Genomic DNA, 15,271 nt, shown 5'->3' on the forward strand with positions numbered 1-15,271 from the left:
TTGCGCTTCCTGTACTAATTGTCGATGTGAAGTTAATGGGGAGAAGAAAGACGGCTTGATCTCAGGTTCACAAGTGCCTGGGAGCCTCCAAAGGACGGCAGCAGCGTGGAACGAGGGCTGACAGTAGAAAAAACTTAATTGTTAGTTTACAACGGCCAAGTCCTCGGTATCCCTGCTCTGTTTCTTCATCCCTGCAAGGTACACGTTAGCGGGGGATGCTCAGCACATCAGGGATGCTGTCCTGTGCCTCGGTGGCAGCTCTGGGCTGGAACTCCTGTTCTAGTGCTGTGTTGCAGGGGGTTTTTCGGGGGTTTTTTGGTCCTGGGAGCGACTTTTTGTGGGCAGAGCTGCTCTGGGCAGCGCTGGCTGACCCGCGAGCGGTTGTTGGCCGGTTACCCCGAGCCGTAGCAGGGTTTGGATTGCTCTGATTACACATGGCTACTGCACGCCAACTCCTTCTCAATACTGCTGTTCGCCCAGCAGCGCTAATTAACAGCCTCGTTCCTACCACGTAATTAACAGCGCCTTCATTAACGAGAGCCAAGTGGACGCAGGGAGCCCCGCGCGGACTACGTTTCCCATCATGCCCCGCGGCCGCCTCCACATCCGGGTCCTCTCCCCACCCCTCCCGATCGGGGCATTTCCTGCCCCTACCTCACCCCAAGCGCCTCAGCGCCGCGCTGACTGACGGGCGCCTCGCCCAATGGGCGTGGGGCCGGGCGCGGCGGCGACCAATGGGCGCGCGCGGAGGGGGCGGGGGGGCGGGCGGCGGCTGAGGCGGCGGGGGCGGGGCGGCTCCTCCCGGCTGGCGGCGGCGAAGATGGTAGGCGCTGGGCTCGGCCCCCGCCCGAAATGGCGGCGCCCCCGGCCCCGCTGCGCTGAGGGGAGCGCGGCCTCCGCCGGTCCTCGGCCCCCGGGGCCCGCCCTGAAGCTGGGGGGGGCGAGGCCGGTTCCCCCCCCCCCGCTGCGGGCTGAGGGGGTTTGGGGCGGGGGGGTGCGGCCCCCCCCGGGGGCGGCTGTGGGACCCCAAAATGGCGGCGGGGCTGGGGGGGGCGTAATTTGGGGGGGGGGGGGGGGCTGTTCTTCGGGGGGGGGGGGTCCCCCGTTTTTCGGAGGGGGGAAGCTGTTATTCTGGGGTGCCGCCCCGTTTTTTTGGGGGCTGCCCTTTTTTTTTTTTATCGGCGGGGCTGTTATTCGGGGGGGCACCCCGCTTTTCGGGGGGGTGCTTCCCCGTTTTTGGGGGGGGGGGGTGCCACGTTTTTCTGGGGGAGGGCCTTCTCGAGGGTGGGCGCTGTTCTTCTGGGGGTGCCCCTTTTTTCTGGGGGAGAGCTGTTCTTCTAGGGGGACTCCGTTTTTCGGGGGAGCATTTTTCGGGGGGGAGGGGAGCTGTTCTTTTGGGGGGGGGTGCCCCGTTTTTCGGGGGGACGCTGTTCTCCTGGGGGGGCGCCCCGTTGTTTGGGGGGGACAGGGGGTGCAGGGAGCTGCGGTACCCCCTGGGGGGGGGGGGCACTCGGTCCCCCTCTGCAGTTCTTCTGGGGTGGGCTGTGAGAAGGGTGGGGTGCTGCCAAGCTGGGGGGTGCTGGAGGGCAGAGGGGGAAATTTGGGGGTACCACGGGGTGTGGGGTGTTCCCCTCCCCCCCCCCCCCCCCCCAGGGCTGTGTGCTCAAAGGAGCTGGGTATACGGGGGTTGTTGGGGTCTGTCGGGGCGCCCCCACGTAGCAAGAGGCTGCCTGGGAGTTCGGTGGTGGTTGGCACGGCCAGGGGAGTTCCCGTCTCCTTGCCTTTGCAGCGGTGGGGTTGTTTTTGGAGGAAGAGAGTTTTTCTCCTGCCCCTCGGTGAGCCCCATGACAAAGGGGGGTCAGCGGTGTTCCCTGGGGGTTGTTCCTTGGGGTCTCCGTGTCCCGAGGCTGGGAGCTTTGGTGGCCGTTCCCCGTGTTGGTGCTTCTCCTCCGTCCCACATCCACGTGTGCGCGGTGCTGGGACGCAGCCCTGCTCTCAGCACCCGTGCTCTGGGCCTCGTGTTCCGCAGTGCGGTTGCTGCGGTTCCTTTCCAAAGCTGAGAACTGGGCATGTATACATTGTTCTTCTTTTGTTTTTATTTTCACCTTTCTGCTTTTAGACGAGGACTTCCTAGGAAGCCGAGCGCCCTGTTGACACAGGAAGAGTAGATGCCTCTTTATCTCTCCCTCACTTCCCAAACCGTAGAAGGAACCGGTGTTGTCTCCTGAGGTTGCTTAACCGCGCTTGTTTTGGCGTTCGGGGGATTTGCCTTTTTCCCCAAATGAAACGAGGCCCCTGCTCGGTTCCGGTGCTGGTTTTCTGCTTCCGCGCAGGGAGCTGCAGCAGCTCGGCCGGCTTGGCCTGGGCACGCTCTGCTTGGTTACAGAGCGGCAGGAGGAACGTTTCCTCGTGCGGCGCCGTGCCGCAGGTGTTCCTCGGTGCGCCTGCTGCGGTGGGTGTGTGTGCGCGCGGCGGTGACCTGACTTATCTTGTGCCCTTGGAGCAGATAAGGGGCACTGCGCTCCCAATATTGTCTCATTCCGGATATCCAGGAATGTGCCTCGGGGCGATTCCCCCAGGGGACCTTTTCAGGAGGTTGCGTCACAGCAGATGGCTGTTGAAACGGGCAGGTGTGGGGCAGGATTAGCAGCACGATAGGCTCGGTACTAACAACAAGGCTTTTCAGTTGTACTTCCCAACGCTTAAGCTGGAGGAATGCCTCTCCCCGTGCTCACGTTCTAATTTTTCTGCCGTTTTCCTGCCCTGGCAGGTGTGGGTCCACCCAAATGGCTTCTGCCCTGCGAGAGAGCGAGGTGGAGGCTGAGAGCCCGGCGTGCTCGAGGCTGTTCGTGCAGGAGCTGAGGTCTCTGTAGAGGTGTGAGCGCGGCAGCCTTCCTGCCTGGGAGCCTCTGAGCTGCTGCACATCCTGCTTCAGTTGCTTATATTCTGGAGAAGGGGGGACACCCACATTTGAAACGCGTTCCCCATTTAAAATGCATTTTGGCTGATAATTTTAATGGTATTTTTACGACTTACTGGGCGTAGCTCTGCCGTAGAAGTCTGTTAAAAGACCGCGGCGTGCCTGGTGAGAGCTGCGCCCCCTCTCAGGGCAAACGTGGGCTCTGCCAGACCAACCCCCCCACCGTGGGGCAGTGGGGAATAGTCTGGGGTGAGGGGACTGGGGTGGAGGGACCTGGAGCTGTGCGCTCCTCGGTAAGAACGGTTATTTTCCGTCCGTGTAAGTGGAAATGAAAGCAAGTAGTTAAAGAAACCAGGGACGTGTCTGTCTCTGCCTGGGCCGGGCTCCTGTAGCACCGTGTCGTAAAAAAAGGTTTTGCTTTGCAATAGGAAGTGTTTTTAAAGATCCTCAGCCCTTCTAAACAGAATAAGTACAGTCAGTGAGTCTTAAACCTGGGCTATGCTGAGGAAAGAGCCTGGCCGTGCCTGTGGAAGTCCTTAAAGGATTCCCCACCCTTTTCAGCCCGGGACCCTCGGTGCCAGGGAGAGCAGGGGAGCGGGGCGGCGCGGTCCGGGTCCATGGGGCTCTTTTAGCGGTGCTGGAGGATCCTGCCTCGATCCCCCAGCTCAGCCGAGCGAGCGACGGGCTCTGGGCTGGAGAACTGGTGACACAGGGAAGTGGCATCGCCCCTGAGGGGGACGAGACGGGAGAGAAATTTGCGGTTGGCTGCCTCGGTCCGAGTCTCTTCTTTTAGCTAAAACCTGGCACCCGGGAAGGGTCGAATGTGGAAACGAGAACGTCGGTAGAGCTCTTTCAAAAACAAGAGCATGAATAATATTTTCTGGCTTGGCTAATTATAGCGCTTTGTTTTGAGTTAAAGATGCAGCCTTAATAAAAATAACGGCCCCTATTTGAGTGGAAACAACGCCTTTGAGCCTGGCAGCCGTGGAGCAGCCGTGTCCATTCATTTGTCGCTTCTAACGCCGAAATTAAATGGCTCCTCTGCTGCCTTCCTCTCCTTTTTAAACTGCTCCTAAGCAGGCTGATGTACGTGCAGGATTAGAAGCCTTTAGTGTGCAGTATAATAGGCTTTGAGGCTTTAAGTGAGTATCGCTGCGGCGCAGGTAGCTGATCTGATGACTTCGGGTGTCTCAGGGCCTCTCCTGCTTATCGCCCAGGCACCTCGTGCATTTATTACCCATCTTCTGGCTGCTTTAAAGGCCTCGCCGAGCATCTCCCTTTGTCCCTCTCCGCTGTGAGGAAAGAGGCTCCTGCAGGCTTTGAAGCTCGCTGTTCTCGTGACCCCGTAACGTTCTCCTCCCGCCCTCCTTTTTCGCTTTGGAGAAGGAAATTCCTGTTTCACGCTGGTGAGGCTTAATTAAACAGCGAGGGCTCCGCGGGGTTCCCGCTGCTGTTTAGCAAATAGCTTCGCTGCCCTGTGCGTTCGGCTGTTTTCTGGTGAGCCGGGATCCACCCCGGCCGCCGGAACTCGGGGGGGTTATTTTTGAAGTACTGGCAGCACTGACGCCCGCAGGGGTGTGATCCTTCGCAAAAAAGTCGGGCCTCGCTGATAAGGATTGGGCTTTTGGGGCCTCGGAGGCTTTCGTCGCTTTCTGGAATTGACAGAGAAGGGTAACTGCGAAAGCGAAAGAGCAACCGGTTTGAAACGGGGACATATTCAAGGATTTGAGTCATCGGTGTGGCTGCGGCAGTTTCCTCGTGTGATGTTGTGGTTTGTGCTGGTCCGTGGATCCTGCTGGTGTCGGCGTGGTGCAGAGCTTCCTTTCAGAGCTCACCCGCGTCACCTGCATGCCAGGAGAGGTTTGGTGAGCAGCCTCCTAGCTGCATTCCAGAACTTTGAGAGAATAGCGAGCCAAACACAAAAGCTGGGGATTCGCTTCGTTTACAAAACCAGTTTTGTTTTTTTTTTTTGTTTCGGTTTCCAGCAGCTCTCACTAGCTGGGACCTGGCAACATCCTTCCAAACCCTGCAGTTATTTGTCTTAACGACCCGAGCGACTCCTTGGAGAATCAGCCCGAAGCAAACAACAACTGGAATATCGCTCTTCCTTTCTTCACCTACTTTGTTTGTGTTCTTTGTCTTTTCAGGCAGATTTTTTGAAAGGATTACCGGTCTACAACAAAAGCAACTTCAGCAGATTCCATGCGGACTCTGTATGTAAAGCATCAGTAAGTATTGCGTACCGGCCATAAATCCCGGTGCTCTGGGAGGTTTTCTTGCACGGCTCAAAGGATATGAGAGGGAAATAAACTTGAAACGAGTGTTTGTTTGTTTTTGTTTTTAAACAAACAAACAAAGCCATCCATGTATGCTTGCAGTTCATGAGTTGACATTGGCAAGGAAAACTTCCTGCGTGCTTTGGTGAGGCATGCGTCCTCGCGGCAGCCAAGCCACATCTGTGGGGCTCTCTGTATACGCACATTCTTTAGTAATGGTCTTAGGCCCTGAAAAACACCAGAAAAATGGACCTGCTTCGAATTTCTTAAAAAATTAAAAGGAAAAAAAAAAGAAGTAGGAGAACAGTGCCATATAACAGGGCAGAATATCAGAGTGCATTTGTAGCCTGGGTTTGTGACGGCCTTTGGGTTGGTTTAGCTGTGCTTGAGTTAAAAATCACCTTGTAGCCGTCGTTGTTCTGTAACTGTCCAATTCCTCTATAGAACAGAAGACCGTCGGTATACCTTCCCACGAGAGAATACCCGTCTGAACAAAGTAAGTCTGTCTGCTCCACTGACGTGGTTTTTTTTACTGTTTTCGGATTTTAAAAATCTGGCATACACACAATTTCACTTATTTTAAACTTCAGATCGGCTGATACTCTAGAACTGTCACTACAGTGAGAAGCAGTGTATGTCTAGTTATTGTTCATTTTTTGTGCTTTTCCTCTGTCCTAACGAAGTGATTGCTGTTCCTGCGTCCTGCCCTTTAATCTAAAGGACCATGCTTAGTACGTGAAATGATGTCATGATTGCTGCACAGTTTTAAAGGTTGTCTTTAAAACGACCTCAGCTTGTTTCTCTCTTTCTTTGGCAGTTATAGTAACAGAAAAGACAAATATACTTTTGCGTTACTTACATCAGCAGTGGGACAAAAAGGTATGGTTGTGTTTCCTTAATATAAACGTCTCGATTTGCTGACTCTGGCTGATAGAGCTGGATATTGATCACGATCAAGATATTGATGATTAATTAAGAGCGATTCAGTCCTTGTGAAATGCACTTCAGCAAAAGGAGGCTATGTCTCCGCACAGCTCTGTCTCTGCACAACATTTTATTTTTTTAAAAGCTTTTTCTTCTGTCTCAATTTAGAGGACAGTAACTCAGTGTTTAGTCTAGAACTTGGGAGACTTCAGTTCTGTTTCCCACTTAGCACAATTTTCCTTTGTGACCTTTGCAAATTGGTCTCTCTGTGCCTCAGCTGTCTGCTTTACAGCTAGAGTAGAGCTCTTACCTCCCAAGACTGTTAGGAAAAGATGGATGAGCTTATGCAGAACATGAATGCATTAATGAGGCCGTGTAAGTACCTTGGTTACGAAATCAGAGTTCCCGTATCAGGAATGCACAAATTAGGAGGCTCTAGCTGGCGTCTGAGACTAATACTGCCTGGGTTGGAAGCGCTCAGACACAAGGCAAGGACTCGGGAGTGGAGATACCGAAGCAGGGATTTTAATCGTGAGAGGATACAGAACACAGAGAGGCAAAATTATAAGGAGCAGTGAAGCTGAAAAGAAAATATTTGTATAAGACGGAAGTCTTCTGGTGATTTTGATAATTTAGGGACTGACTCAGAGGAGCAGGAAAAGCAAATCTTACTCATGTGTATGAAATATTTGAGATCTATAAATAAAAGATGCTGAGAGCAATGATTGGTGTTTTTGCCCCACCCTCAAATATGAAGAAGCACCCTTTGGCTTTGGGCAAAATCCTCTTGGTTTGTTTCAGTGTGTCTGTTAGGTCATCGCAGTGCTATATTCCATCCTGAAATTTTTACAAACAACAAATTTTTTTCTACTGGCATTAGCTCCCGCCAGCATCAAAAGGCTTTGGAGAGTTTCACTGTGACTTTCTTTGTCCAAACAGAATGCAGCAAAGAAGAGAGATCAAGAGCAAGTGGAAATAGAAGGTGAGAATTCGGCGCCACCACGGAAAATCGCTCGGACAGACAGCCAGGATATGAACGAGGACACTTAAACTCTTGGCTTTCTCCTCTACTACTTTGCAGGCGCTTCCTGTTTTGTCTCAAAGTGTGTAAATTTCGCCCCTTGCCCCCATCTCTCACCCATCCACTATGCAGCCCAAACCACTTCTGACTTCATAGGAGCCAATGTATTTATTTTTTCTCCGTTTTTTTTCTTTTTTTTTATTTATGCCGTAAAACTTACGGAGCGATGGTGGAACAATCCAGTAAAACATGTAGTGTAACCTTAGTTCCTCCTTTCTCAAAAGCATACACTGTCACTTTTACAGGTTTTGTTAAATCTGTTACCTAACCAGCCGGCTCTAGCTATGGGAGCCTGAGTAGGAGACGGGGGTTGTTACAGACCCCTGGAGGGGTACGGGCTTTTCGATCCATGTACCCGTTGACATACTACAAGTGGTTCATTCTTCTTTGTGCCCAGTCCAGCCATAAGTGTGGGGCCTCACTATTTTTTCGCAAATACTCTGAAATTGGCACCGCACTGAAAAAAAAAAAAATAAATCATGGGTGTCATTTAGGATTATGTTGATCTTAGCAAAATGTGTTGTCAACTTGATATACCAGTTGTATTCTTTTGGTCTGTTCTGTAAGGGCCACGGTCGTTTGGCAGCGTACGTTATCTCATACGTCAGTGGTCATGGAGAATTCAAGTGAAAGGTGTGTTGCTTGTGTTGCTCTTTAATTCTAACAGTCTCTTGGTCTTGAACAGACTGATATGTGCAACTTCTCCGTTGGAATAAAAGGATACTTTTATCCTATTCTGAGTATTTGATCAACAGTGTATTTAAGCAGCAGCTGATGGAGTGGAGTTGGGTAGGCGCCCTGCAGGCAGCGCTTGGCCGGATAAGTCTGGGAGCACCTTGGCAACTAGATCTAGTTCTCTGTGTCGACTGCCGGCTCTGACTAATGGTACGTTGAATTTCCTGCGATATCGGCATGTCTGGAGTGGAGTCCAGGACTTAGAGTTGATCAAAACGTGAGCTTCCGTGGTCTCCGTTAAAGACCAATCGATCTCTTTTGGACTGTGACAGCTCAGTGCCTGTTGCCTGTAACCCTTCTCTGACTCTTCAGTAGGAGCAAAAATGGAGACCCGTAAGTCGTCTAGGTGGATTCGGAGGTTCAGAGACTTAAAAGGAAATGACCATCGTCGCTGAAGGGGACAGGGAAGGTGTAGTTTAGTAATGATGTCTTGTCTGCTTTAATGTAAGAAGCTGACTTCACACTGTGTTAGTTTAAATTGATGAATTTATAACTGTGTTTTTTCCTCGTTCACGAATCTGAAACACCAGTTCGAGAAATCTCACGAACATTGTTCTAGAGATCCTGGATAAGCCTAGTTCTGTGCGATTGCAGTGGCCACGAGCTTTGAGGCCGGGGTTTCTGCTGTCCCCTTCTCCACAGCATCCCCTTCCTACCAGCGGACGCCACAAGATGAGGTGTGGGGGCGAAGGGGACCCGGAGGGAGATAGACCGTTGCTTACGACTGCGTGTTATGAGGCAGAACCTTGGGAAGAGCAGGGCACAGCTCACTCTGCGTTCTCAAATGTACGTTAGGCACCGAGTTTCTGATGCAGTGAATGAATTTAACTTAAAGTTAGCACCAAGTAGTTTAGAACTTTGTACCTGCCTCAGAAAATGTTACCTTTTTGCTATGGCAGTAACCTCCAAATTACTGGAATGTTGTTGGAAATGCCAACCGTGTTGGTGAAGATAAAAAATACTTAGAGTTCCATGTGATTTACTGGCAATTGCAAGAGGACTTCTCCCAGAGTTCCGCTATCAACAAGTACTTCTGTGCAAAGTGCAGGGTGTTAACTGAAGATGCCGTGTTAGCATCTGGTCTCGCAGGGATCATCTGAAGCTGAAACTGAAGAATCCCGTGAAGAGCTGTGAGATACCAAAAGAGGAAACGGACATGCAGCTGGTGGTAAAGTGTGACCAATTTGTGTGTTTTAGCAAAGCTTGAGAGCTGCAGCCTTGCAGACTAATGTTTGTACAGTGCGTTGAAGTTGTAAAATGCTGTATACTTGATTGACATGGCAAGGTTTGGGCTTTGCTGACTTCTCTGCTAGACAGAGTGATGTACTATTAAAGAGAGTTGGCAGTTCCTTCCTGTCGTAAACCCCCGTCTTTGTTCCCTCCGTGTCGTTAAAAATTACCTTGTTGGTTATGGGAGCCTTTGAAATGTTTCAGATATTTTTAGGAGGTAAAAGAAGGTTGCCTTTTTTTAAGTAGTTCTGAAGTGATGGAGAAACTAATCTTCAAAGAGATGTGACCTTAAGTATCAAACTTGTCTTTTTTTTGTTTGTTTGTTTTTTTGCATTCATGGTTGAGCACAAGCAGTATGGATTTCTAATACCCCCAGTGGGTCTTTCTACATCCCATCTGATCTGCAGCGAGAGCTCCCTCCTTTCCTTCCTTCTCCAACCCACTTTTCCTGCTGCTCCTGGCTCAAGAGTGCTGTCCTCAAGCTATTGCACTTTGATCCTATCTGTTTAATACATGGTAAGTGTATCAGGTTTGAGTGTTGCATGGAAGATCTTATTTGCCTAACTGTGACTTCCTGGTGCCTTAGTGCATTGAAAACAACAAAAATAAGAAAAAACCCAAACCCTGGATTTCTTGCTGACCACACTGTTTGTATAATGCCTAGCTCTTCGCACTTCAGACTCTCTTGTTACAAAGTGACTGAAATTTAGTGACCCTCAGGGGTTCTTTTGTACACCTCTGCGTAGTGGTATTTGTATTGTTTCTGTTACCAATGTACACTAAAGGTTTGGGTTTTTTAATGAGAACTTGAGATATTTGTCAGAGATCAGGATTTTTTTTTTTTTTTTTAGTTGAATAGGGAATCTTTGCTCAGTAGTCAAAGCAGCAGAAGCACGTTTCTTTCTACCAGGGGACGATGAGTCCGTCCGGGAGCAGCCTCTTGAGCGGACTGTCCTGTTCGTAGGCGTCTGTCCTGCCAGGCAGGGCGCTCCTGTACCGAACAGCACTCGAGCAGTTGAGATGTCTGTTGGGTAAGTTTAGCATATTAAAAAGTTAGGCACTGCCTTTTTCTAACATAAAAATATACTAGTGACAGATGTGCAGGGAAACTAACGTTTTGTCTAGGTTAATTCTTGGTATCATATATATATATTTTTTTTTAGGGGAGAAATAGTCAAAAAAACAACCAACGTACTCCTCACACGTAAGAGTTGGAGGAGGGGGGGAATGTTGGAAAGAAGGATAGATCTTAACATGTTCTGTCCAGCTGTGAATTCACAGGGAACTGCATCGGAGCAGCAAAGTGTTTGTTGTTTGCATTTATGGCTGATCCCTGACGTTTGCCGGATCACTTTGTTTTGTCTGAGGATGGTCGGTTAGGCAACGTTGGCACGGCCGGCTTTCAGGCTGCTTCCTCTCTGTCCTTGGAAGTTTTTCAAGGCCCTAATGGACGAGGCCCTGAGCAACCCGCTGCGCGTTCGGTATCGCCCACGCTTTGAGCAGGAGCCTGGAGGTGACTGTAGTAAACCCAGGGAACTGCAAAATTGCAGCAGAACCTGTGGCTGGAAGGTTTGGTTTTGTACCAAACTGGCAAGTGAAGGACCGTTACGAAGCTTACGGAGTTGGCAAGCACGTGCAGAAGTTTTTGACAAGCCCTGAAACCGCGTTGGGCTGCGAAGACCGGTGAGCAGCAGCGGGATGGAAATCCAGGCTGGGAGGGCAGGAAGGAGCCGCTCAGCTCCCGTCTGCCTGAGGCTGCTGAGCAGCACCTGGGCTGCAAAGTGTTTAAACTCTTTACCAGAGGAGTATTTAGGGTGGACAGGATGTGTTTCACAGTAAGGGAACAGGCTTTTAGAGTCATTTAGATAAGTTAGATCTGATTTTTAAAAAAAAAAAAGGTAATAATACTTCTTTTCTTAGCCTAGGAAAGACACGAAGCAGCAGCAGGTGTACTGGTCTTAAAGCCTGGGATTTCTGTCCCAAATGTTCAGAGCTGGCTGCTGAGCCCGGTGACGAATCCCAAGGACGCACGTAACCCGGGCGCTCTTTTCTGCCATCGTAATCCTGGTGAGAACGGGGTAAACGTGCCAAGCTGTTGGCTGGTGAGCTCCACGTGCAGGCAGTTGCTCGGGGTTTTACTGAGGGCCCCTGCTGCAGAGCGTGGCCCCGTGTGGGGAAGGCTGTGCGGTGTGCTTCGGAGTAGGAAAGTAGGAGTAGGAAAATGGGTTTCCTTCCCTCCAGCGTGTGCCTTATGCAGCAGTTAGTCGTGGGTGTTCGGACTGCTTCCTCTGAGACGACTTTTGAACGTGATGGACATTAATCTCAGCATTTTTCACTCTGCACTAGGTAGATAGAACAGGTGTAACTTCAAAGCTTTATTTTTTGGTGAGCTCTTTGTCACTGGCCTTGATGGCAAAGACTAAGCGAGAGTCTTGGAATTTTTTTTAGTTTATTCTTAAACACTGCGGCTATCGGCTCTATTACCACCTGACTGTTTCCTGGCTTATTTATTTACCCCTAGCTTCATTTTTTCTATTGTAAAGGTTTTTCAGAAAGACCTGCATATAGGAAAACTACTTTTCCTGCATTAATGACGTCAGCCTGGCAGCAGGGGAATTGTGCGATACGCTGACCGTGACCAGAGGGCCTTCCAGTTGATGTCTCTCCATGTCAGGTTTTATCTTACATTTTTTTGCTGTCTAACAAAGAGTGGGAAATCCTTTTCTTTAAAGAAGAGAGGGTTGAATCTACCTGGGAGCAGCTCAGGGTATTTTTGGGAGCAATGCAGAGGCTGTGCTGGTCGCGGTGCCCAGGAGGGGTATTGCATCATGGGCTTGGTGAAGCACAGGCTGACCTTCATGCTGTGCTGACTGCGCTTTCGGGTTTCTCTGCTGCCTCACAAACGTCCGTGGTCTGACGGCGAGCGTGCGGCCCCGGGGTCTCATCTGACAGCTGATCCGGGAGGTTTGGTGCCAGCAATCACCCGACAGGCTGAGCCAGCAGGCTGGCCAGGTGGGCTGGCTGCGCAGGCTGACAGCTGGGTCTAGTGGTCGCATCCAGCCCGCGCTAAATGGCGTGCTGTCGCAGCACCGGCCCGCCGCGCCCGTCCTGAGATGCGTGCTGAGCTGTCTTTTATGTGAAACGTGTGTCATCTCCTGAGTTTAATGTCAGGGAGGAGAGAGGACTTCTGGAACCTTTCCTTTTTCAATTACTGGAAAAAAGTTAACTTCTGGATATTGAAAAGGCTGAACGTGGTCCGCAGGGAGGAACGTTTTTTTGTGGCTGAAACAAGGAAACGAAACGCCAGCTTTGAAATTTTCTAACGCTGGGACTGTTTTTAAAGGCGAAACTTTCCTAGTATGTCCCCAGATGTGACAAACTGAGACTCCCCTTGGGTGTGCTTTTAGAATTAGCTTGTTCCAGGAATACATTTAAGAAGTCTGATTAGAAGTCTTGATGCCTTCTGAGGAGCTGGGTGGCTTTAACGTTTTGCAGTGGAGTGCCAGGTTTTACCGATGTAAACCCAGAAGTAGGCGTTCGGCTGGCGGGATGGAAGGGCAGCACTGTGAAACCTCGACCCTGTTCCGAACGGAGATTTTCCTCGTGCGGGAGATGGCTGGCCAGAAGGATCGGGTGACGTGAGGTGGGCTGGTGTTTGCCACCCCGCACGCTGCAAGGTGCAGGCAGGGCTTTCCCCAGCTCATGGGCTGCGTTCTTGCCCCTTCCACCACCCAACTCCTCCGCCAGCCCTCGGAGGCGACGGGCGGCCCCGGTCCTCAGCTTGCCAGCCCTCTAGGAAAGCGAAGCTGCCTTAAAGCTGCCTCGTGCACCACGAGGACAGCCATTTGTCCTCTCCTTGCTACAACTCTACTTTCAGTTCCCTCCCGTTCCTGACCAAAGCGAGCTTCGTTCGGCTAGGGAGCCAGCAGCGACGCTTCTCGTTGCTCCCAGCTCCACAACCATCACCGGGACGACTTGTCCCAGTCAGCTCCTCAGTGAATTGCCTCTGTTAGACACACACGCGGTGCTTTCTGTGCAGACGCACGCCGTGCTGACACCCGAACAGGTCAAACACTCTTCCCTGCTTTGATAAGCAGCACGGATGCCTGCGTGTGGGTAGGGCTGGGGGAGCTGGCGTGGCTGCGGGCAGGACCGGCCGTTTAGTTTGTTCCTTAGCCACGGCTCTGGGGTACAGGGACACGAGAGGGCCGATGAGTTACCGTAAGAAACAGCGTGAAGTCTGAATGGATGGTCCGAGCTGAGTCACTGCCTTGTCTGTGCCGCGCTTGTGCTGCCTTCCAGATGCATTCGTTTCTCATTAATCAGCGCGCAGCGTGCCATTAGCAGGCTTCGCCGGGTATTTTTAGTTAAACCACCCGGCCTTGGCCAGTCGCGCATCACGACCGAGCGTCTTAGAGCGGCTCTCAGCTTTCTGTCATCCGTGCCTGCTTTAACTCCTCGCTCCGTTCAGCACATGCCATCCCAGGCTGGTTTTCGCAGCGCAGCGTCGAGCTCGTGAGTGTGTGTTACTTCCCACCTGTCTCCGCAAGTTTGGTTTCCCTCTTTTTGCAAAAAATCCTGTCTTGTGGGGCCGGGAGAACGCGGGTTTTTCTGACAGCTGCATGTTGGCAGAAGGGCTGCCGTCGTGGAGTGACTGTAAATACACTGTTAGTCAAATGTCATGGCCATTGGAATTTTGCATTTATTTTTAAACTATTCCATGTTTGATACTGTGTACAATAAATTTGCAGAATTTAGAGGACTATAACTCTTCATTCTTCCTCTACCCTTTCCCGCTACTGACAGCACGCGGCAGAGCTGCGACGTGGCTGCGGGCGCTGCTGCCTGCGCGTGCTGTGATCCCACCCGTGCCGGCGGGGCTCGTCCTCGTGTCCCTGTCTCAAAGCCTCCCCCTGCCTGGGGGGACTGAGTGGTGACGGTGGCCCTAAAGTGTCCCCTTCTGCCCTCCCCAGGGTCAGGAGCGCTGAGGTTCGCTCCCTGAGCACACGCATTATGAAAGCCACTTGGGGTAATAACGCAGCGCACGCCTCAGGCTTGTTGAAATATATTTTTATTGCATTTCTGCAGGTTTTACAAAAATATGACAAAATAAATTAAAAAGAAATAAATAACCCCCTTCATTTCTTTTAGTTTCCAAAGAAAGAGAGCACAGCAGGGGAGAAAAGGGGGAAAAAAAAAAAAAAAAAAGGAAACAATTCCCTCCTTTGTACAGTAACTGCCCGGAAGAGTGAGATACCAGACAGGCGGCCGCTTGTAGAAATATTTTGTGTAGAGAAATGTTTAAAAATGCCCAGGACCGCGGGGGCCCGGCAGCAGCGGGCCCCTGCCCTGTCCCCTGGTAAGTGGTGCGGGGACAGCTCGTGCCAGGGCTGTTACCCCAGGAGGGAAACGGGACGCAAACAGAACTCCCTTTAGGACCAGCGCGTTTTAACCAAGAACCGAGATGAGAGCTGGTGAGCCAAACCCGGGGAGAAGCCGAGAACCAAAACGGTGAGCGGGGAACGGGAGGGGGCTCCGCACGGCCCCGATGCGGAGGGGACGGCGGTGGGGTGCGCGGGCAGAGCAGCTGAGCCAGGGCGAGCTTTGCTGCAGTCCCCAGCAGGACTTTGGGCTCTGCAGCAGGGAGCCGAGCCCAGGAGGGTGTTGGGGTTACGGTTCCCCCCACTCCGGGCTCCCCTCGCTCAAGGCACTGCCGCTCCCGCTCCCTTTCCAGCGGCAGCTCCGGGGCGCAGCCGTGCTGCTCCTCCTGTCCTTTCCGGGGCCCGTTTGCCCCAGTTTCTCAGCGCCGTGGAGCCCAGTGCTCCCTTTTCCCCCTTCTCGCCCCAGAAATCCTCTGCTCTTCATGCCTGGCAGGCACTGAGCGTGGTACCCGGCCCCGTGGGAGGGCGAGGGGGCTGCTCTGCCCCACCGTGTCCCCCAGGGACCCCAAAGCTCGGTGCAAGGAGCCCCCCATCTGCCCTGGACCATCGCCCGGGCCCCTGCAGCGCAGGTGAGTGGAGCAACAGAGCCTTTGTGCTCCCCTGGCCTTATTGCTGTATAAAATGGCTTGGTTCAAAGACAAAAGGGGAACAAAAAACCACACAT

The 15,271-nt window shown here is 51.9% G+C and overlaps 1 protein-coding gene across 1 annotated transcript; it reads left to right on the plus strand.

Moving 5' to 3' along the window:
• The first annotated feature begins 767 nt into the window (after nucleotides 1–767).
• DDA1 (DET1 and DDB1 associated 1) lies at nucleotides 768–9,285 on the plus strand. Its single transcript, XM_040537768.1, has 5 exons — nucleotides 768–823; nucleotides 5,068–5,148; nucleotides 5,641–5,692; nucleotides 6,014–6,075; nucleotides 7,060–9,285. The coding sequence occupies exons 1-5, from the start codon at nucleotides 821–823 to the stop codon at nucleotides 7,168–7,170; spliced, it is 309 nt and encodes a 102-aa protein (XP_040393702.1). The 5' UTR covers nucleotides 768–820; the 3' UTR covers nucleotides 7,171–9,285.
• The last annotated feature ends 5,986 nt before the right edge of the window (nucleotides 9,286–15,271 follow it).

This window comes from Cygnus olor, chromosome 26 (assembly GCF_009769625.2).
Source record: "Cygnus olor isolate bCygOlo1 chromosome 26, bCygOlo1.pri.v2, whole genome shotgun sequence".
NCBI lineage: Eukaryota > Metazoa > Chordata > Aves > Anseriformes > Anatidae > Cygnus > Cygnus olor.